We start from the raw sequence: 21039 nt of genomic DNA, 5'->3' as shown, positions 1-21039 counted from the left end.
AGACACAGATCAACGGCAGGCGCGCGTGGCCGCCCACAGATACAGCGGTCGATGCTGGAGGAGCCCCCACCGGAGGGTTCTGGGAGGGAGGTGCTCCTGGTAGCACCTGCTGCGGTCCCAGGGACAGTGCCAACTGAGGCAAGGGTCAGGCAGCGGCCCAGCGCCGGGCTGCCTCTCCCGATGGTGCCAGAGGCGCTGGCTGGGCTCCGGCTTCTGCCCGCCTGTCAACAGGCTGGCACCGGCCAGCCTCCCAGCCGCCTGCCAACAATGGCGGGCGATGCTTCTTGGCTACAGCGAGGGAACACCCCCCGCCGTGGGCATGGGATGTAGGCCCTCCTGCCCCACCCCCTCGGCTTGGACGAGACACTGCCACTGCCTCCCAGGAACCCCAGAAAGCATGTGACATGGCGGGGGGGGGGGGGCAGACCGCCACCCAAGTGCCAGCGGGGGACAGGAAGCTACTTGCCCGGGGTCAAGGTCAACGATGTCCGCAGGAGAGGAAGGACATGGACGGAGGCAGGCGAGCTGGGGGTCCTCGCCCCTCAGCGGCCCCTGGGATGGGGGTGAGTCTCCTCCTTGTTTGGAAAACGGGGGTCTCGTGAGGAAGAGGCCTGCAGTGTGGCTTTCACAGGGACCTCAGCCCCTCCCTTGGCGGGAGACCCCCTCCCCCCGCCAGCCAAGCCCGACTGGTCCAGGTGGTCTTCCTCAGCCGCCCAGGCTCAGAGAGGTTGAGCCACTTGCCTGGGTTTGCACAGTGGCAGGGGCTTGGCCTGAACGTGCCCCCCCCCCTCCCTGCGCGCCATCTCAATGTCACCAACAAGGTCAGCTCCCTAAGGAAGCGGCATTGTGCGGCAGGCATCCCGCGAGCCAGGCCTGCGGCGGCAGGTGCAGAGAGGGGGTGGGACTGGACACCCAGGCCTGCTGACCCCACTGTGTGGAGGCGGTGTGAGGCCCCAGCCAGCCTGGGGGCGGGGAGCAGGCTCAGGTGGGGAGCACTGATAAGGCCGCTTCTGGCCGGGGGCCCGGGCTGCGGGATGGAGGCCTCCCTCCCACCACACCGTGAGTGTCTCAGGGCGTTTGGGCAGGGAGTCGGGGTGCGGCGGGGCATGGGAGCCACCCTGCAGGGGCTCACGGATGACCAAGAGACAAACAGGAGAGCATATAAACACGCAGGCCTCAGATGGGGTCAGAGGTCAGGGACAGCGATGAGACGGGGGCCTCCCTGTGGGGGCGTCGGGTGCCACGGGGAGGAGCTGGGACAAGGGTACTCCGGGTGGCGGGCACAGCACAAGCAAAGGCCCTGGGGTGGGGGAGGCCAGTGTGGTGGAGATGGGGAGTGGGCAGCAGAGAGGAAGACGAGGGTGGGCGGTGGGGCCTGTGGGGAGCCCTGGGGAGACTGGGAGCAAGGCAGGGCCAGGAACTGTCAGGGCTTTTACGCCTCAGGCCTCCCTGGAAACCGGCCAGCAGTGACAGATGGACACATCCCCGAGGGCTGCCCAAGGTCACACACACAGACGGGCTCAGAGAGAAGTCAGGGCAGCTGGGGCCAGCGCGAGACCCCTCACCCACATCTGGCCAGTCCCCTGCAAGGTCGTGGGGGCGTGGGGGGAGAACCAGGTCGCAGGTTCACAGCTGGCCCCTAGGGAGATGTAGACGCCAGGGGTAGGCGGAGCCTGGGGATGCCCCTCCCTCTTCAGCCGAGTTCTGGCCCCTGGAGGGCCAGGGGCAGCATTAGGTGCAGGACGGGGTGCGTCCGGGGCGGGTGAGCAGGGCATGCGTATGGCCAGGGACTCTGAAGCAGCTCTGACCCCTGCTGGACCACCCGGTGACTGCTGGATGACTTCCAGCTGAGACTGTGGGGCTGGACGGCCAGGGTCTGCACCGCCACAGCTGCCTGGGCACCCCCAGAATGCTTGGGGGTGGGCACTGAGGACACCCATCCCATTCTAGATGGGGAAACTGAGGCAGGCAGGCAGGGCCCGTGCAGGGCGGCCGTCCTGGGGACCCCCACCTCCGCAGCCCTGCTGACACCCCTTGGAGGGGGCTCTCTCCTGCCCCACTCCCCGTTTCAGGGAGACTGTGTCACTTGCCCGTGGGGACATGGGCTGACCGTGGCCCAAGCGCCGATGACAGCACCTGGGCACCCATCTTGATCAGCGCTGTCTGCCCGAGGGCGAATGTCAATCAAAGGACGGTATTTCCAAAAGTTTACAGAAGATGGAATGAATTGTTTATTTATTTTGGTGCAAAAAAAAAATTCTGAAATGCATGCCTACTGGGGCGGGGTGGGGGATGGGGTCATTCAAAACTTTCCCGGAAAAATCTTAGGAGTAATTGAGGGGTGGGTGCTAATGCGCGGGTGAAACCGGCACCTGCACCACCAGGCAGCGCCTCACGGGGGCGCTGCTCCCGGTGCCGCGGCTCCACTTCCCATCCAGCTCCCTGCTAACGCGCCTGCTACCCCGCCACGGGGGAGTCCAGCATGGAGTTCCAGGCTCCTAGGCTTTGGCCTGGCCCAGTCATAGCTGTCATGGCCACTTGGGGACTGAACCAGTGGACAGAAGATTCTCTCTCACTCTGCCTTTCTAAACCCCGCCTGCCCCTCCCCCAAAAGTAATGTATGTAGGGGTTTCGGAATCTTTGGCTCCTACATAGACATTTCTGTACATTTCCCGCGAACTGTCTGAAGTCCCTCTGCCCATCCCGGATGTCCCCAAAGCCCCTTCACTCCGCGGCCACCCTGCTCTGGGGGCCCCGGCCGCACCCCTGAGCCTGCACGGCTTCAGCAGGTACTTCTTTGTTGTTCATCCTGGGCTTTTTTTTTTTTTTTCCCCTTTAAGATTTATTTATTTATTTGAGGCAGAGTTACAGAGAGAGAGAGAGAGAGAGTCTTCCATCCACTGGTTCAGTCCCCAAATGGCCTCAATGGCCAGAGCTGGGCCAATCAGAAGCCAGGAGCCAGGAGCTTCCTCTGGGTCTCCCACGCATGTGCAGGGGCCCAAGCACTTGGGCCATCTTCCAGTGCTTTCCCAGGCCACAGCAGAGAGCTGGATTGGAAGAGGAGCAGCCGGGACTTGAACCAGCGCGCCATGTGATGCCGGCTCTGCAGGCAGAGGCTTAGCCCCCTACGCCACGGCATCCGCCCCATCCCGTGCCAGGACCCCAGACACAGATGAGCCTGCTCCCTGCCTCCTGGCCAGCCGCGCGAGGCGTCTGAGACCCATTTCACAGATGAGAAAAGTGGGCAGCAGCGGCCTGGGGCCGTGGGAACAGGTGCCAGAATGCCCGCCCGGCTCTGAGACTGGGCGGTGGGCAGCGGGCGGCCCCTTGTCTGCAGATGAGGAGGGTGTTCCGGCAGGACGAGGGCGGGGGGCTGCCGGGTCCCAGGGCTGCTGCTGCCCAAAGTCGCCCCCACCGAGCCAGATTCCTTCCAGAAACATCTCGCTGCAGGGGGTGGGGTGGGGGTGGGCCTGGACCCGCCCCCGGTCACGGCGCCAGGTCGCCCTTCTGGCCGGTCCACAGCTCTCGCAGCTCGACGCGGCAGCCCAGGTCCCGCAGGGCGGCCTTGGCCACGTCCTCGCAGTCCCGGTGGGCCGCCCGGGCCTGGGCGATGAGCGTCTCGGCCCCCAGCTCCAGGATGGGCTTGGAGAAGGCCTGGCTGCGGGCCACCAGGTTGCGGATCAGCATGCAGGCCTGTTTCTGGGGGAGACAGCGGCGGCGAGCGCTGAGGCGGTCCGCTCTGACCCCGGGATCCTCACCCCCCGCCCCTCAGGGGCCCCGGGAGGCAGAGCCCACGGCCTCCTCTCCCAGCAGGGACACAGGTTCACGGCAACACCTGGGACTGGCCCCGGGGTGGGGGTGTGGGGCTCTCGGGAGCCCAAGGGCCCTGCAGGCTGGCGCTGAGCTGGGCAAGGCTGTGGGAGGAGGGGAGCCGTGTGACAGTCACCCCTCTGTACCCTCTGGGGACGGGTCCAGGACCCCCCACGGACACCAGAGTCCACAGACGCTCAGGTCCCCTCAGAGGGCCCGTGTGCACCTGTGGCCAATCCACGGCATCTCACACCGCGTGGACACACTGCACGGGTGGGGAACCCTGCCAAGGACGGGTCTGTAGGTGGGGGCATCGCTGGGCCAGGGCTCAGGCGCCGTCTGGGATGCCTGCACCCCATATCGGAGGGCCTGGATCGGAGCCCTGGTTCCACTCCCAATTTGTTTCCAGGCAGTGCGCACCCCGGGAGGTAGCGCTGACCCAAGTAGCTGGGTGCATGTCACGCACGTGGGAGACCCGGATTGGGCTCCCTGCTCTGGGCTTCCGCTCAGCCCGGTTCTGGCTCTTGTGGGCATTTGGGGAGTGACACAATGGGTGGAAGACTCTCTCTCTCTCTCTCAAATAAAATGAAAATAAGCAGATAAAAATTAACCACATATAAAGATTAGAGAAGGTTAGATGCAGGCAGCTCCGGGTGGGTTCTGCCCATTTTACAGGTGGGAAGGGAGGAGACCCCAGGGGGCTCGGGCCAGGGTACAGCCTGGGCCAGGGAGGGACTGCGCCCTGCTCCCTGCCTGCGCCCCTCATCCCCCCCACTGCAAGCCACACCCCCCACGCACCTGCACGCCGGCCTCCTGTGGGTGCGCCTTCATGGCCCGCAGCGCCGCCAGGGCCCCGCCGCCCTCCATGATGACCCGGCTGTTCTCCGGCTTGCGCAGGGCGAGCACACACAGGGCTGCGCAGCTCTGCTCACACACCTGCGGGGCCGGGCACGGGCACGGCTGGGACCCCGCCTCCTCCCAGCACCCCGGGGAGGGCACCGCGACCTCCCTCGGCCGGTCCCCAGAATAGCCCTGGTGGTGGCAGGGTGACAAGGGCACCAGCCCCGCTCGGACGGTTCCCGGGCGCCGGCAATGACCCCCGGGACGCCCGAGGTCACGTCCACGCTGGGTCAGCAGGAGCCCGTGGCCCCGGCCCTGCCTGAGGGCGGGAGAAAGGGCCCCCTGCGGGTACGGAAGTGGGCGGGGCCCCGGCAGCGCCCCACCCTGTGGGTCCCCCGAGGCGGGTACCTGGGGGCTGGCCAGGTGCCGGGTCATGGCGGCCACGATGGACGCGGCGCCGCCGGCGCGCACGATGGCGTCCTTTACGTCGTCGTTGCCCGCGATGGCCCGCAGGGCGCTCAGCGCGTGCTTCACCAGGTCCTGCACGGGGGCCGAGGGTGGTCAGCCCGGGGCAGGCCCCTTCCCCGGGGCCCGTGCGCTGGGGGTGCTGTGGGCATTAGGGGGGTGAACCAGCAGACGGAAGTGCCGTCTTTATCTGTCTCTCTCTCTCTGCCTCTCAAAGAAATGAATAAGATTTTAGAAGATAAGAGGCGGGCGGTGTCTGGCCTGGCGGTTAGGTGGCCACATGGGGCGCCTGCACCCCACACTGGAGTGCTGGTTCAAGTCCCAGCTACTCCACTCGCGATCACTCCGGGGCACAGCAGGGGTGGCCCAAGGGCTCGGGTCCCTGGGTTCCTGGCTGCAGTGGGCATTTGGGGAGTGAACCAGTGGGTGGAAGATCTGTCTCTCTGCCTTTCAAATAAAATGAAAATAAATACAGACAAAACCTAAGAAATCAAACACAGCAAGGAATGATGGGCGGGGGGCCCTGCCCTGTCCTAGGCCTGGGGTCCTGAGGGCTGGGGCTTTGCCCGACATCACAGGGCAGGGTTTGGCCCGGCCCTGGCCAACAGGTCTCACGCGGGTCCTTCCGGTCCCACAAGAAAACACAAAGGTTAAGGGGGCTGGGGGGAGGGGGAGGGGGAGGGGAGGGGCTTGTTTCGCTGCCAGCGTCCGCTGCCCCTGTGGGCTCCCGGTCACTTGCACTCGACTTCCAGCGGCCGCCCCCAGAGCCGGCTAGCTTGGCCCGTGCTTGTCCTGCTGGCCGGGGCTGGGGGGGGCGTGAGCGGGGAGGGGGTGGCCAGGGGACCCGCGCGCCCCGTGCCGGCTCCGGGGCCCCACCTGGTGGTCGCTGCCGTCGGCCAGCAGCGTCACCAGCACGGCGAGGCCCCCCAGGTCCACAATCTCCTGGCAGAATTCGTTGCGCACGGCCAGGCGCGACAGGGTGCTGCAGAGCTCGCTCAGGACGCCGGGGTCGTCGGGGAACGCTGCGGGGGACACGCCGGTCACGGCTGGGACCCCGGGGCCCGACGCCAGCGGGCGCAGGGCAAAGACCCCAGGGGCCGCTGAGGGCTTCCTGGGCCTGCGGTGCCCCCTGTTGGCTGCCAAGAGAGGTGGGAGAGCAGCCCCCCCACCCAACCCCGCCGAATGCATTCCAGACCAGCCGAGGGGAAGAAACCATGATGGTGCCAAAAATAATGCTAACGCTAATGCTAATGCTAATATTAATACTAATACTAACGCTAATACTAACACTAACGCTAATACTAACGCTAACGCTACTAACACTAACGCTAACACTAATACTAACACTAATGCTAATACTAATACTAACGCTAACGCTAATACTAACCCTAACGCTAATACTAACACTAACGCTAACACTAACGCTAACGCTAATACTAACACTAATACTAACACTAACGCTAATACTAACACTAACGCTAACACTAACACTAACGCTAATACTAACGCTAATACTAACACTAACGCTAATACTAACACTAACGCTAATACTAACACTAACGCTAATACTAACGCTAATACTAATACTAACGCTAATACTAACACTAACGCTAATACTAACGCTAATGCTAATACTAACACTAATACTAACACTAACGCTAATACTAATACTAACGCTAATACTAATAATCTGCGGGGCGGGTGCTGTGGCCCAGGGGTGACGCTGCTGCCCACGACACTGGTGTCCCATAGGAGTGTCAGCTCCAGTCCCGGCTGCTCTACTTCCCATCCAGCTCCCTGCCAATGCATCTGGGAAGGCAGTGGACGATGGCCCAAGTGCTTGGACCCCTGCCACCCACAGGGAGACCCGGATGGAGCTCCTGGCTCCTGGCTTTGGCCTGGCCCAGCCCTGGCCGTTGCAACCATTTGGGGAGCGAACGCAGTGGATGGAAGATGTTATCTCTCTCTCTTCCTCTCTCTCACTGTAATTCTGTCTCTCAAACAAATAAGCAAAACCTCTCTTTATTTATGCTGCTGATACGAAGCCAGGAGCCAAGAGCTTCTTCTGGCTCTCCCATGTGCGTGCAGGGGCCCAAGCTGTCGGCCGTCCTCCACTGCCTTCCCAGGCCACAGCAGAGAGCTGGATCGGAAGAGGAGCAGCCGGGACTCGAACCAGTGTTCACATGGGATCCGGTGCTGCAGGCAGAGGCTTAACCTACTACGCCACAGCGCTGGTCCCAATAAGTAAATCTTTAAACCTCCCTCCCTCCACCTATGCACGCACCCCTCATCCTGCCCAGGGGGCCTGGTGGACTGCGCGGCCACGGGCAAGTTGGCAGGGCAGCCCGCATCGCAGAGGGTCAGGAACCCCTTCCAGCACCTCTGGAGGCCCGGGGGAGGCTGAGGAGGGTCGGCGTCTCTGGCACAGAGCTGGAATCGCACACAGGGGCCTGGCCCTGGAGGCAGGGCACGGGCGGCCAGGGGAGGGGAGCTCCCTCTTCTAGTGCGCTCTGTGTGCTGGACCTTGGTCAGGCCTTTTCGTGTGGGTGCAGTGGATGAGCAGGGTTGGGGAGGGGGTGGGGACAGACTTTAGGGTCCGAAGGTCAACAGTGTGACCTCCCGTGGCCAGATCGGCGTGAGAATTCGTGGCCAAGAAAGACGGCAAGTGTGGGCCTCCCTGGGACCCTGCTGTGCCGAGGGCCTCTTATCTCCCGCTGGGGGGCTCCCCGTGCTCCACCCCGGGCCAGCGTGGGCGGACATGGCGGGTGGCCCCAGAGCCCGGCACGCGGGTCTCTCTGCCAGGGCTGCCGCGTGCCGGGCTGCGGTGGGTCTCGCTGGCTTCTGCGCACGCGGCTGCCCGGCTCCCGCCAGCCCCGCTCCTACCTTGCGCGGCCTCGATGAGCACCTTCAAGCCTCCGTGCTCCTGCACGATCATCCTGGCGTGGTCGTGGGCGCGGCCGAAGGGCACGCGGATGTCGTCGTCCAAGGTCACGGCACGCAGGGCCCAGCAGGCCTCCCTCACCACGCCGGCGTGGCCGCCGTGCCGGGTGATGGCCCTGGTGAGCAGGGGCAGCACGCCGGCCTTCACCAGGCCCTGCCGGTTCTGCTCATGCTTCAGGCAGGCGTGGCGCACGCAGCGGATCCCCGAGCAGGTCGGGTCGGCCGCGTCGGCGTTCTGGGCCAGCGTGGCCACCAGCAGCTGCAGGCCCTGGGTGTCCAGGAGGTCAGGCTGGCCATCCGTCAGGGCCGAGAGGGCGTTGAGGGCCGGGAGCAGGAGGTTTGCGTCGCCGGCCGCAGCCAGCTTGCAGGCGGCAAGGACGGTGGGGTAGGCTCCCTTCTGGGCAGCCAGGAAGCGGCTGCCCTTGTGTTGCTTGCATTGGTCACAAAACCAGCTGAGGTGGGTGGCCACCTCCTGTGGGCGGGAGCAGCTCAGAGACTCCCGCAGGGCGTCCAGGGCCTGGGACACACGGGAGAGACCTCAGCGTCAGCTCAGTTCGGAGGAGAAGCCCAGGGTCCCACAACGGCGTCAGCGTGGGGTCCCCCTCCCTGGGACCTGGGCCTGCAGCAGAAGTGACGGGGGGACGAGTTCCAGCTGGGGGCTTTCTCACACCCTGTACTTTAAGGAGCCCTGACCTTCAGAGACAGAGAGAGAGAGAGAGAAGGTCCCACCCGTGTCAGTATCCTGGCCAAGAAGCCACGACCGAGTGTCCACAACCAAGACCAGCAGAAGAACCTCCCAGCTGAGCCCAGCCGAGCAGGCAGAATCCTGAGACCGACACGTCGGCCGCGACTCCAGCTGTCTGCTCCAGGCATCAGAGGCCGACACCTGAGAAGGAAGCCCAAAGCTGCCTCCATCGGACCGACCTGCTCATCTGGACGTCTCCCGTTCACCCTGTGTGTCTGCCGAGCACCCGCTAAACCAAACACGCCTCACACGGCTGCCCAACCCAAATCCAGCTCTCAGCCACTGGGGGAAAGGCAGCGTGGACAGGGCAGACCAGTCGGGCCACTCTTCAAGCTGAGCTGGGCTCAGGGCTGTGGACCTAACTGAGCAGGTGTCGGAATGCAACAGGAAACTGCATGCCACAGGGCTGGAGTTGTGGCACAGGGAGCCGCCGCCTGCAGTGCTGGCGTCCTGTGAGGGTGCCGGTTCGAGTCCCGGCTGCTCCACTTCCCATCCAGCTCCCTGCTATGGCCTGGAAAGGCAGCGGAGGATGGCCCAAGTGCTTGGGCCCCTGCACCCATGTGGGAGACCTAGATAAAGGCTTCGGCTTGGCCCAACTCCGGCTGTCGTGGCCAACTGGGGAGCGAACCTGTGTGATCTCTCTCTCTCTCTCCCTGTCACTCTTTCAAATAAATAAGTCTTTTGAGAAACTTGACAAACATAAAAAAATAAGTTTACACCCCTAAAAAGCACAAGTCACAAAGCCAAGAGCAAGCCAGTGGGACTGCCTCCAAACTCAGGAGCTCCTACCCCACATGGGAGCCAGCGGCGGGGTGAACCGAGGACGGGAGGACGGGAGAACCTCGGACATCGGCTTAGCCGTAAGGAACTCCTACAACCCCACCAACAGCCTGACTTCAAAACCGGCAGCCGGGGCAGGCACTGGCACAGCCTGGGATGCCTGCCCGCGTCCCCCGTCAGTGCCAGGGTCTGTCGCAGCTCCTCTGCTTCTGATCCAACTTCCTGCAACCTGGGAGGTGCTCAGGTAACTGGATCCCTACCACCCACGTGGGAGACCTGGGTGGAGCCCCTGGCTCCCGGCCTCTGTCCCGCCAGCACTGGGTGAATGAGCCAGCGTGGAAGATGTGTCTGTCTCTGTCTCCCTCTGCCTCTCTCTCTCTCTCTCTCTTTTTTTTTTTTTTTTTTTTTTGACAGGCAGAGTGGACAGTGAGAGAGAGAGAGAGAGAAAGGTCTTCCTTTGCCGTTGGTTCACCCTCCAATGGCCACTGTGGCCGGCGCATCGCGCTGATCCGATGGCAGGAGCCAGGTGCTTCTCCTGGTCTCCCATGGGGTGCAGGGCCCAAGCACCTGGGCCATCCTCCACTGCACTCCCGGGCCACAGCAGAGAGCTGGCCTGGAAGAGGGGCAACCGGGACAGAATCCGGAGCCCCGACTGGGACTAGAACCCAGTGTGCCAGCGCCGCAAGGCGGAGGATTAGCCTAGTGAGCGGTGGCACCGGCTCCCTCTGCCTCTCAAATAAGACGAAAATGAGTGTTAATTTTTCGAGAAGTGCCGGCCTTACTGTGACCTCCTGACGGCCACCCGTCTCTCTCTGGGAGGCACAGGCTCTTCTGCGGTGCCCTTGACCCTGGCTCCCAGCACCAGCTCAACCAGGAGCGCACCGCCGGCCCCGCCTCGGGGCACGTGTGGCCTGCAGAGCCCAGTGGCCCCCAAGAGGCTGTGATGCCCCCGGACGTGGACTCGGGGGGCCCCTGCTGCAAACCCAGGCAGTCCGGGGCACCCTGGGCCCCGCCCCCAGTCCGTGCCCGGGACTCACCTTCAGGACCTCGTGGGTGGGCTCCTGGAGTCCGTCTGCAGAGAGCTTCGGTGCCACCTTCACAATGTTGCTCAGATCCACCCCTGTGGGGAGGGTGAGGGGCGGAGTCCACCCAGGGGGCAGCTCCTCCGTCCCTCCTGCTGGCACCACCCCCCTGGGGAGGCCCCAGTGGCGGGCCAGGCCGCCAATCACAGCCGCTGGCCACCCAGCGGGAGCGGTGGGCGGGTTGACTGCCTCGGGGCAGAGAGGAGACCCCCCACAGCCCAGCACGCCCACCTGGCTGCACCCTGCTCCCCCACGCAGCCCCCACTGCGTCAGCTGCGTCCACACCGCTCTGTGCCCTGAGGCTGGACCGCCCCCTCCTCCCGTGCCCTCTGGCTTGGGACTGACTCACGCGACGGGGAGCTGGACTCAAAATTGGAGGGGGGTGCTCACTCCCAGCTCCCCGCCTCTCCCTGAGGGCAAGCCCTGCCCGCTGCTGACCCTCGGGGGTCTGGTGGCCCTCGACCACTGCCCACCGGGCGCGGGAGGGGCAGAGCAGGCGGGGGCGGGGCCTCCCGCGGCATCGCCCACCTTGGGACTGGAACTGCTCGGCCGCCTCCTGCACCGCCTCCTCGGGCCCCATCTCGAACTCCTCGATGTTCTCGCGCACGGCCGCGTCGAAGGTCTCCTGGGTGATGCACCTGGAGGCCATGGTCGCCCGCGAGGCCGCTTGGGAGCTGAGAAGTCGGGGCGAGTGGGCGCCTCAGCGTGGCAGGGGCGGGGCCTGGCCGCTACCCGGGGAGCCCCTGTGGGGGCGGAGTCTCAGGGAAGGGTGACGCCCCAGCACCCCTTGGGGTCTCAAAGTGCAGACAGGGGCAGGTGCTTGGAGCGTGGTAGAGACGCGGCTCGGGACGCCCGCAGCCGCTCTGCATCCAATCCAGTTCCCTGCTAACGCACGGGGAGGCAGCAGTGATGGCCCCAGTCCTTGGGTGCCTTGCACCCACGTGGAGGGGCCCAAGGACTCGGGCCACCCTCCACTGCCTTCCCGGGCCACAGCAGAGAGCTGGGTCGGAAGTGGAGCAGCCGGGACTCGAACCGGTGCGCCTAAGGGATGCCGGCACTGCAGGCAGCAGCTTTACCCACTGTGCCACAGCGCCGGCCCCCATAAATCTTTTTCAAAAAGAGGTGGTTTGGAGGGGAGGGGGCACATCATTCTGTTAGGTAAGAGGTTAGAAATTAGCCAGCGTATGAGAGGGGCCTGAGCCGAACAAAGCAGCCCCCGGGAGCAGCGCAGGACTGTCCACTTCCAAGTCCTGCCCAGGCGGTCGCGGCCCCGCCCCCAAGGAAAGCTTCCCAGAGTCCTCCCCCCAGCACCAAATGGGGGGCTGGCACCCTAAGGGAGGCTCCCTGCCTGCTGCCAGTCCGGCGCCGAGCAGTGAACCCTGGGGAGGAATCTCCCCCAGGTCGCGCACAGCCTCCGTCCCCGAGGCGGGGGAGGGGAAGAACGGGACCCCTTTCCCTTCCAAGCCCCAGGCTCAGCACTCAGCCGGCCGCCAGGTGTACGCGCTCCGCGTCCCCGGTCTGGGCGCCCGGGCACCCTGTCTCCGAGCCTGCCCCACCCGCTCTGCCCCGCTCATCGGACAAGAGCCCAGCACCCACCTCCGCTGACATCTCCTGGGCGGGGAAACCCCCTCCCCTCCTTTCTGCTCCAGACTTAGCCAAGCTAAGGGTTGCAAAGGATTTCCCAGGCCAGAGGTGAAGGAAGTCAGGATTCCCGGTTTCCAGGTAAAGGGGTTCTCCCCGGGGACCCCAGGGTGGTGGCACCCGGGCCACGGCGGCCACGCAGGGGAGCGGCCTCACGCCTGCCCCCACCCCCACTCCATCCAGCCTCAGTGCCACCTGTGCCACTCGCGCCAGCCCTCCCCGGCTGCCGGTCACTCAGCCAGAGCCCAGGTTCTTTGGCCTCAGCTCCCTGGCCCCATGAACCTCCCTCCGATGCAGCTCCCTGCTAATGCACACCCCGGGGAAGCCAGCTGGGCCGCTGCTACCCACGTGGGAGACCTGGATGGAGCTCCTGGCTCCTGGTTTTGGCCTGGCAAAGTCCTGGCCGTCGTGGCCATTTAAGGAGCAAGTCAGAAATGGAAAAGCTCTCTCTGTATCTGTCTGTGTCGCTCTGCCTTTCAAATAAATAATAATTAAACTTTAAAAAGCCCACGGTGGTTAAAGCTGACCCCGTTATCCTATCTCATCCCTTTATTATTATTATTATTAACTTCCGGTATCTAGGGCGACATCACCATTCACTTATTTGCCTTGTACAGCCTCACCTCCTTGCACCCACTGCCTAGCACCGGGCCCGACACGCAGGCGGCGCTTGGTACAGAGGTGTTGAATGAATGAAAAAAAAAATGCATGGAAAAAAAAAAAAAGCAAAGGTCAGGAACACGGGGCATTTTGTCCCCCAGAGGCTTCTGTAAGATTTTTTTTTCCGTTTTCCAAAACCAAGTCCCCAAAGGTCGCGCCAGCCACTAGCCCGACCCCGCGGCGCCCACCGCCCCTTCCGCGCGCGACGGGGCTCGGCGGCCGCAGCGTCTCACCCGGTCCTCGCCGCCACGTGGGGAGCAGGTGCGGCTCGCAGCTGTCACCGGCGCCGCCGCCTCTGGCCCCTCCCGGCCGCCGTACGCGCGCAGGTGCGCAGGCGCAGTGGCGCCGCCTCGGCTGGGCGCCCCTCAGCCCCCCGCCCCGGACCAGCTCCCGGGATAACCAGAGGTGACCACGAGCACTGGGCGAGCGAAGAAAGCCACCTAGAGCGCGTCGGCGGCGTCTCTGCCGTTTTTTTCCCAGACCGCTCACCGTGGTCGTCGGCCCCTGGGTGAGCAAAATTTTTCGCCTGGGGAGCGTCCGCCCCGAAGAAGCGGGCAGCGCGCCTGCGCAAGAGGGCCCGGCGGCCGCGGCCTGCGCCTGCGCACAAGGGCTCGGCGGCGGCCTGCGCCTGCGCGGCGCGGCGCTGCGGAGACCGTTGGCTCATTTGCATGTCCCCGCCTCGCGGGGCGGTGGCGGCGGCGGGTGAGGGACCGGAGGCGGCGGCGGGGGCGGCTCCGCGCGCGCGGTGGTCTCGGGGTGCGGCCCGGCCCCGGCGTGGTGGGTGGGTGGCTCCCGGGCGGGGGGCGAGGGTGCTCGGACTCGGCCTTGGTGGGGGCTGTGATGGCCGCTGCGTCCCGGCCGGGTAGGCCTGGAGAGTAGGGGGGGCGGCGGGCTCCGGGGCCGGGCGCCCCCTTTTTTTTTTCTTCACCCCCGAAAAGCCAGGAGGAGGCGGGTCGCGGCCGGAGGGCTTCCCCGGGTCCCTGGTTCATTCATTCCGCCTGCGCGCGGGGCCGGGTAACGGCTGCCTGGCCGGGCTCGGCGGCCCGCCCCCTGCCCCGCTCGGCGGCCCATTGCACGGATAGGGAAAACGGAGGCGCTCGGTTGGAATGGACTCTGCCCCGGGGGTCGTATCTGCGAGGGCCACCCCCCCTGGTGAGCTCCCTGGAGGCTCCTGGGCGGCCCGCCCCGCCCCGCCGGCACACACCTGCGGGCCCCCTCCAGGATCAGGGATTAGTGCCTCGTTGTCCTGGGGATTAGGTGGGAGAGCGAGCGAGCCAGAGTGGTTCTTACCGTGTCCCCCCTCCCCCCCATCTCGCCAGCGGGCAGAGAAACATGACAGCGCGGCGGATCACACAGGAGACGCTGGATGCTGTCCTGCAAGAAAAAGCCACCCGGTATCACGTGGACGCGGGCGCCGAGGCCGTGGGCGAAGCTCTGGGGTTGAAGCCGCAAGGTAAAGCGGAGGGGCCGGTGTTCAGGGCCTGGCTCGCAGCCTGCAGGTGGTTCCTTCGCTACCTTGACTGGGGCCGGGCCAGGCGGGCGCCCGGAGCGCCATCGGGGTCTCCCGCCTGGGCGGCAGGGGCCCAGGGACTTGAGCCGGCACCTGCTGCCCCCCCCCGCCCCCCCCAGCCGGGACTTGACCCCAGGCCGCAGGCATCCCATGCCTCCGCCTCATTGTCTCATTGGTTGAGAGCTCAGGTTCCCGCCGGGCACGGGCACGCCTGGGTTGGTGGCGCCGGGAGCCCCTCCTCGCCAGGCGCCCCCCCCCCCCCCCCCCCGCGGAAAGACAGGTTCTGGACTCAGGCCCCCCGGTGCTGGCGCGGGTGCCGGGTCCCGCGCGCCGGGCTCCGCGGCCCTGAAATCCGCCCTCCTGGAGTCGGCCCCCAGGTGGTAGCGCCACCCGCACCGGCTCCCCAGCCGGCTGCAGACTGCGTGCAAGACTGGAAGGCGCTGGGGAGCGGGGAGGGGGCCCTGGGCCTTCGGGAGGCAGCCCCTCGCGCCCGCCCTGCCTGGTGAGTTCCCTCGGGCACCAGGCGCCTTCCCCGGGAGCCTCGGCTGGCCTGCAGGTGGGCGCGGGAAACCCGGGCTGGGAGCGCAGAGTGGGCGTCTGGGGGCGGGGCTTCCTCCTGCTCAGGTGGGGCCGTTGTGTGAGTGCTGCCCGCGCACACACACACACACACACACACACACACACGGAGGGGCCGGCGCCGCTTCTCACCCGGCTGCCTGCTGACGGCCCAAATACCTGGGCCTCTGCGGCCATAGAGGAGGCCAGGGTGGAGCTCCAGGCTCCTGCCCAGCCGCAGCTGTTAAAGAAGACGTTTGGAGAGGGAACCAGTGGGTGGAAGACTGTCTCAATCTCTCCCTCTCCACCGCTTTCAAATACAAAATCTTATTTTAAAAATGCATGGAGAGGCCGGCGCTGTGGCTCACTAGGCTAATCCTCCGCCTTGCGGCGCCGGCACACCAGGTTCTAGTCCTGGTCGGGGCGCCGATTCTTTCCTGGTTGTCCCTCTTCCAGGCCAGCTCTCTGCTGTGGCCCGGGAGTGCAGTGGAGGATGGCCCAAGTGCTTGAGCCCTGCACCCCATGGGAGACCAGAAGTACCTGGCTCCTGGCTTCGGATCAGCGCGATGCACTGGCCGTGTCAGCCATTGGAGGGTGAACCAACGGCAAAGGAAGACCTTTCTCTCTGTCTCTCTCTCTCTCACTGTCCACTCTGCCTGTCAAAAAAAAAAAAAAAAAAAGGCATGGAGAAATGAAGTTAAAAAAGATGCATTTTTTAATTTATTTATTTGAAAGAGTTAGAGAGAGAGAGAGAGAGAGAGAGAGGTCTTCCATCCACTGGTTCCCTCCCCAGATGGCTACAAGCCAGAGCTGAGCTGATCTGAAGCCAGGAGCCAGGAGCTTCTTCCGGGTCTCCCACGCAGGTGCAGAGGCCCAAGCACTTGGGCCATCCTCCACTGCTTTCCCAGGCCACAGCAGAGAGCTGGATGGGAAGTGGAGCAGCCGGGACTCGAACCAGCGCCCATATGGAATGCCAGTGCTTCAGGCCAGGGCTTTAACCCACTGCACCATAGCACCGGCTCCATAATACGCATTTAAAAAAAAAAAAAAAAGACTTATTTATTTGAAAGAGCTAGAGGGAGCTGTAGAGACAGAGGTCTCCCATCTGCTGGTTCACTCCCCAAATGGCCACAACGGCCAGAGCTGTGCTAATCCAAAGCCAGGAGCCAGGAGACCATCTGGGTCTCCCAAGCACCTGGGCATCCTCCACTGCTCTCCCAGGCCACAGCAGAGAGCTGGACAGGAAGTGGAGCAGCCGGGACTCCAGCTGGCACCCATATGGGATGCCAGCCCCTGTAATACACATTTTCCATGAACTTATGGAAGACTCTGTATATGCTTGGATTTCAGTTAATTTATACTAAAATCAACATTTTTATTCCATTTCCCATTGACAGTTCTCCAAGTACCCTTATAACATGGAGACTGAAATCTTGGTTTATCTTATTTCTCAGTTACCTCAAGAAACCTGGCAGGAGGCTGGGTGCCTCTGGAATGCTCTTTGTCACAAAGCTCTCTCCACGTCCCAGCTCTGCCAGACTTTTCCTCCTCCTAGCAAACCAGGGCGCTGGGAGTCCTCTGTGCAGACCCCGCTCGGGCGTGATGGCCGAGGCGTCCTCGCTGGAGCGTCTGCGCGCACTCCCGTCCCTCTCCCCTTGCCGTCTCCTGCCATGGCCGTGCCTTAGAGTCCTCTAGGGGCCCTTGGAAATCCTGACACTCGGGCGGGCCTCGCCCCGCTGGGGATGCGGGTGCCCGGGGGGGGGCTCCTCTCGCCTCTTTGCCTCTTGCCCTCTGACCTCTGACCTCTGGACTCCGGCGCCTCGCACCGGCCAGTGCCGCGCAGTCTGTTCCTGCCACAGCTCCCTCCGCGCAGCCTGTCTGTGGGTGGCGCTTGCTCCTCACGTGCGCGTCTGCTGCATTTGTCTTGCCAGGCACTTGGCTGACACGTTCTGTCTGTTGCCTGTTCCTTGAGCTGGCAGTTCCGGGCGAGTCCCCCGGCTGTGACATGTGTCCAGAGCAGCGCCTGCGCCCGGGCTGCGCCGCATCTCAGTTACAGTGCGTCTGCAGGCGCCCAGGTGCCTGTGGCAGAGGCACTTGGCCTTGCCCGAGGCTGGCTTCCCCAGCACCTCCCTGCCCCTTTCCAGCGGACTTTTTACCAGGCCGCAGATTGTGATTTGGAAGCGGGAAGGTGAGGCCCCGTGGGAGAGGTCTTGCAGAGCCCTGCCACCCCCGTGCGTCCGTGGTCCACGCCTGTGCCTGGCCCCTGGGAGTTCACACACGAGGCCGGTGCCGTCGCGGGGGCAGTGCGTGACGCGTTGCGGTGTGAGCGCTGTGCTGTGGGCGTCTCCTCGCCCTGTGAAGGGCAGAGCGTCCACAACCTTAGTGTTGTCTTGGCCTCTGAGAAGCAGAGAGACAGGACGCTCCCACCCGCTGCCCACCTCCCTAAATGCCCACAGGGGCCAGGGCCCGGCCAGGAACCCGATCTGGGTCTCCCGTGTGGGTGACAGGCCGACGACGGCCTGCCCACGGTGACACGTCACTCTACACGGCTGTCCGTTTCCCATGTTCATCTGGGGACAGAAGCAGCCACTGCCCGGGCCCCAGCATGGCCTCTCTCCAGGTGGCTGTGGAGCCTGACTGCCCGTCTGCCCCCCCAGCTCCCGAGAGCGGGCGCTTGGCCCCTTTGAGCCGGCTGTGGGTCGGCTGGGGTGAGTGGTGTCAGGGCCCCTGCCTCATCGTGGCACTGGGCACCAGCAGTTTCCCAGAGAGCCAGTGCGGGCAGCCGTGTGCTGTGGGACAGGACTCCGGTCCTGTGGAGTGCTCCGGTCGCAGGTCAGAAGTTCGGCCTATTTGCGGCCCAGACCCCTTCCCCCAGGCCTGAAGAGGGGCTGTAAACCCAGGTGGCTCTAGGGCTGCGTGAGTCGGGGTGACGACAGCCGGCTGGCAGGGCCACCCCTCCCTCCCTCCTGGGGCAGCTGCTGGCCCTGTGCTCACAGGGATGTTTTTAAAAAAGAATATTTTGGGGGGAGAGAGTCACAAAGAGAGAGAGAGACCTTCCATCCTCTGGTTTACTCCCCAAATGGCTGGAGTTGGGCCAGTCAGGAGCCAGGAGCTCCATCCGGGTCTCCCCCGCAGGTGCAGGGGCCCTGCACTTGGGCCATCCTCCACTGTTTTCCCAGGCCACAGCAGAGAGCTGGATCAGAAGCAAAGCAGCCAGGACACAAGGCACCTGTGTGGAATGCCAGCACCGTATGTGGAGGCTTAGCCTACTATGCTACAGCACCAGCCCGTTGTTTTTTGTTTTTTAAAGATTTATTTATTTGAAAGGCAGAGTCACAGAGAGAGAGCTATCTTCCATGTGGTAGTTCATTCCCCAAATGGCTCCAACAGCCGGGGCAGGCCAGGCTGGAGCCAGGAGCCAAGAACAACTTCTGGGTCTCCCCCGTGGATGGCAGGGACCCAAATACTTGGGCCGTTAGCAGGGAGCTGGGTGGGAAGTGGAGCAGCTGGGACTTGAACTGGCGCCCATGTGGGATGCCGGCGCTGCAGGTGGCAGCTTTACCCGCTCTGCCACAGCGCCGGCCCCCATCTGTGGGTTCACTCCCCAAAATAGCCGCCGTGGCTTGGATTGAGCCAGGAACTCAATCTAGGTCTTCCATGTGGCTGGCAGTTACGTGGGCCATCACTGCTGTCCCCTGCGCTCACACGAGCAGGGAGCTAGAGTCGGGAGCAGGCCAGGCGTTCTCGAGTGGAACACAGGCATCTGACCTGGCGTCTAGTTTTCTGGGCTAAATTGCCCCAGCCCCTCCCCCGTATACTTTAAATCGTCTCTGGGTTAGATCACACCCAGCACAATGCAAGTGCTGTGCACGTCCTTGTTCTGTGTGCGTGTTCCACGTAAGGGCCAGTTTGTTCCGCGCACTTCCTGTCCACGGTTGGTTCTGTCCGGGGTGCCTGCCTGTAGGGAGCCCATGTGAGTGCAGGATACGAAGGGCCAGGTCCGGATTTTTAGATGTCCCACACAGGTTTTTGCTTTTTTAAGGATTTGTGTATTCGTTTGAATGAGAGAGTGAGAGACAGAGACCTTCCATCCACTGTTTGCTCCCCTGGTGGCCACAGTGGGCCAGGCTAAAGCCAGGAGCTGCATCCAGGTCTCCCACGTGGGTGGCAGGGGCCCAAGCACTCGGGCCATCTTCCACTGCTTCTCCCAGGTCATTAGCAGGGAGCTGGATGGGAAGTGGAGCAGCCGGGACACGAACACAGATGGCAGCGTCGCAGGCGGTGGTTTAACCCGTAGACCACCATGCTGGCGTTCCCCCTCCCCCGTATATGTTTTAAATCTGGGCAACCTAGGGGCACCCAGTAGGAACTTAGAGCGCGCGGCGTGTCCAGCTGTCCCGCGGGCGTCCGCTCGCGGCCTCTGCTCTAAGGTGCTGTGTGTTTGTCTGCGGGTCCTGTGTTTCAGATCTCCTGAGGGCGGTCCCGAGGTCCAGAGCCGAGATGTACGAGGAGGCTCACGGCGACAGCCGCTGCGCCCTCGGCGGCTTCCTGGCACACTCCCGAGACCCGGGGAGAGGCGGCGTGTTCCCGGGGCCTGCCTTCAGGGCCACCAACCCCTCCGGCGCTGAGGACAGCTACTTCCGCAAAGAGTGTGGCCGGGACCTGGAGCTGCCCCACCCCGACGCCCAGGACCAGGTGTTTGGCCCCCAGAAGTTGGGGGCTTTGCGCGTTCAGGACTGGAAGTTGGCGCTCCAAGGCTCCTGGGAGCAGCGCCTCGGCCACCTGGTCGCTCAGCAGGCCTCCTGGCCGCAGGAGCCTGGCTGCGGGCCCTCCCGGGGCTTGGGGAGCTTCGGCTCCTCCCGGGTGCTGGACACGGACCGCCCTGGGGAGGCCGGCGCGCAGGCCAGGGGCCGAGCACTGAGCCTCGTGGACCAGGAAGGTGCCCTCCTAGGAAAGGGGGAGACTCCGGGCCTGCTCACAGCCCAGGGGGGCGTCGGGAAGCTTGTCGGCCTGCGAAATGTGAGCGCAAAGAAAGTGCCCGCTATGAACCGGGTTACCCCCAAATCTCAAGGCACGGACCAAAGCCAGAAAAGCAGCCCCAGTCCTGAGGTGACCCTGGGCACGAGCCCGGCGACCGGAGACGTGCAGTTCCCCGCCCAGAAGGTCCCTCTGGGGCTTGACCTGAAGAACGTCCGGCTGTCCCGGAGGAGGACGGGCTTGGACCTCGTGGATAAGGCCGATGTGTTCTCACGATTCGGCATGGAAATAATCAAGTGGGCAGGGTTCCACACCATCAAGGACGATGTGAAGTTTTCCCAGCTTTTCCAGACCCTCTTTGAACTTGAAACCGAAACCTGTGCTAAAATGCTCGCCTCCTTCAAATGCTCCCTCCGACCAGAGCACAGAGACTTTTGCTTTTTTACTATCAAATTTTTAAAGCACTCCGCCTTGAAGACGCCCCGAGTCGATAATGAGTTTTTAAACATGCTTTTAGACAAAGGTGCTGTCAAGACCAAAAATTGCTTCTTTGAAATCATAAAGCCGTTCGACAAGTACATCATGAGGCTGCAGGACCGGCTGCTGAAGAGCGTCACGCCCCTGCTCATGGCCTGCAACGCCTACGAGCTGAGCGTCAAGATGAAGACCCTCGCCAGCCCCCTGGACCTGGCCGTGGCCCTGGAGACCACCAACTCCCTGTGCCGCAAGTCCCTGGCGCTGCTCGGGCAGACCTTCTCCCTGGCCTCGTCTTTCCGGCAGGAGAAGATCCTGGAAGCCGTCGGCCTGCAAGACCTCGCCCCCTCCCCTGCCGCGTTCCCAAACTTCGAGGACTCCACGCTGTTCGGGCGCGAGTACATAGAGCACCTGAAGGCCTGGCTGGTGACCAGCGGCTGCCCGCTCCGGGTCAAGAGAACCCTGCCGGCGCCCGCACGAGAGGAGGACAAAGCGACGGTCCCCGCGGCGCCTGAAGTGGAGGCCGCGGCTCCTGGTGCTCCGAGCCACGGTAAGGGTGC

At 64.0% G+C, this 21039-nt stretch overlaps 2 protein-coding genes and 1 long non-coding RNA gene across 15 annotated transcripts in view; 2 read left to right on the top strand and 1 right to left on the bottom strand.

Annotated features, from left to right (window-relative positions):
* Positions 1 to 426: 426 nt before the first annotated feature.
* On the top strand, positions 427 to 9473 carry LOC138845699 (uncharacterized). The gene is made up of 2 exons (XR_011382894.1): positions 427 to 563; positions 8739 to 9473. It is a non-coding gene; the product is annotated as an uncharacterized lncRNA (long non-coding RNA).
* Positions 2813 to 13558, bottom strand: ARMC6 (armadillo repeat containing 6). Of its 2 annotated transcripts, none has more exons than XM_070059053.1 (8): positions 13453 to 13558; positions 11191 to 11336; positions 10618 to 10700; positions 7999 to 8572; positions 5992 to 6137; positions 5059 to 5190; positions 4609 to 4746; positions 2813 to 3699 (listed from the first exon to the last, which is right to left on the bottom strand). In XM_070059053.1, the coding sequence occupies exons 2-8, from the start codon at positions 11309 to 11311 to the stop codon at positions 3487 to 3489; spliced, it is 1407 nt and encodes a 468-aa protein (XP_069915154.1). In that variant the 5' UTR covers positions 11312 to 11336; positions 13453 to 13558; the 3' UTR covers positions 2813 to 3486. The 2 variants fall into 2 exon arrangements, with proteins under 2 accessions (XP_069915154.1, XP_069915153.1); XM_070059052.1 differs by lacking the exon at positions 13453 to 13558 and adding an exon at positions 13197 to 13337.
* Positions 13300 to 21039, top strand: part of SUGP2 (SURP and G-patch domain containing 2) — a 24954-nt gene continuing 17214 nt past the window's right edge. For 5 of the 12 annotated variants that reach the window (XR_011382893.1, XR_011382891.1, XR_011382892.1 and 2 more), the window contains exons 1-3: positions 13642 to 13744; positions 14283 to 14416; positions 19494 to 21029. Coding sequence is in view for 9 of the 12 variants with exons in the window: in XM_070059042.1 (XP_069915143.1) it covers positions 14296 to 14416; positions 19494 to 21029 (1657 nt within the window). In the remaining 3 variants the exon portion in view is untranslated. Of the gene's footprint in view, positions 13472 to 13531; positions 13826 to 13981; positions 14116 to 14282; positions 14417 to 19493; positions 21030 to 21039 lie in introns of those variants that run through there. The other 7 variants (XM_070059046.1, XM_070059049.1, XM_070059048.1 and 4 more) reach the window with 7 other exon arrangements.

The sequence above is a fragment of the Oryctolagus cuniculus genome, chromosome 16 (genome assembly GCF_964237555.1).
Source record: "Oryctolagus cuniculus chromosome 16, mOryCun1.1, whole genome shotgun sequence".
Taxonomy (NCBI): Eukaryota; Metazoa; Chordata; class Mammalia; order Lagomorpha; family Leporidae; genus Oryctolagus; species Oryctolagus cuniculus.
The sequence above is the reverse complement of the archived record's forward strand: the minus strand, read 5'-3'. Positions and strand labels throughout refer to the sequence as shown.

Excerpts from the sequence above, each read along its gene's own strand:
- ARMC6 (XM_070059053.1), bottom strand. The coding sequence starts at position 11,311 with ATGGCCTCCAGGTGCATCACCCAGGAGACCTTCGACGCGGCCGTGCGC. Across the intron at positions 8,573-10,617 it reads CCACCCACGAGGTCCTGAAG|GCCCTGGACGCCCTGCGGGA; the intron begins GTGAGTCCCGGG and ends CGTGTGTCCCAG. Across the intron at positions 5,191-5,991 it reads CCGACGGCAGCGACCACCAG|GACCTGGTGAAGCACGCGCT; the intron begins GTGGGGCCCCGG and ends GCCCCCGTGCAG.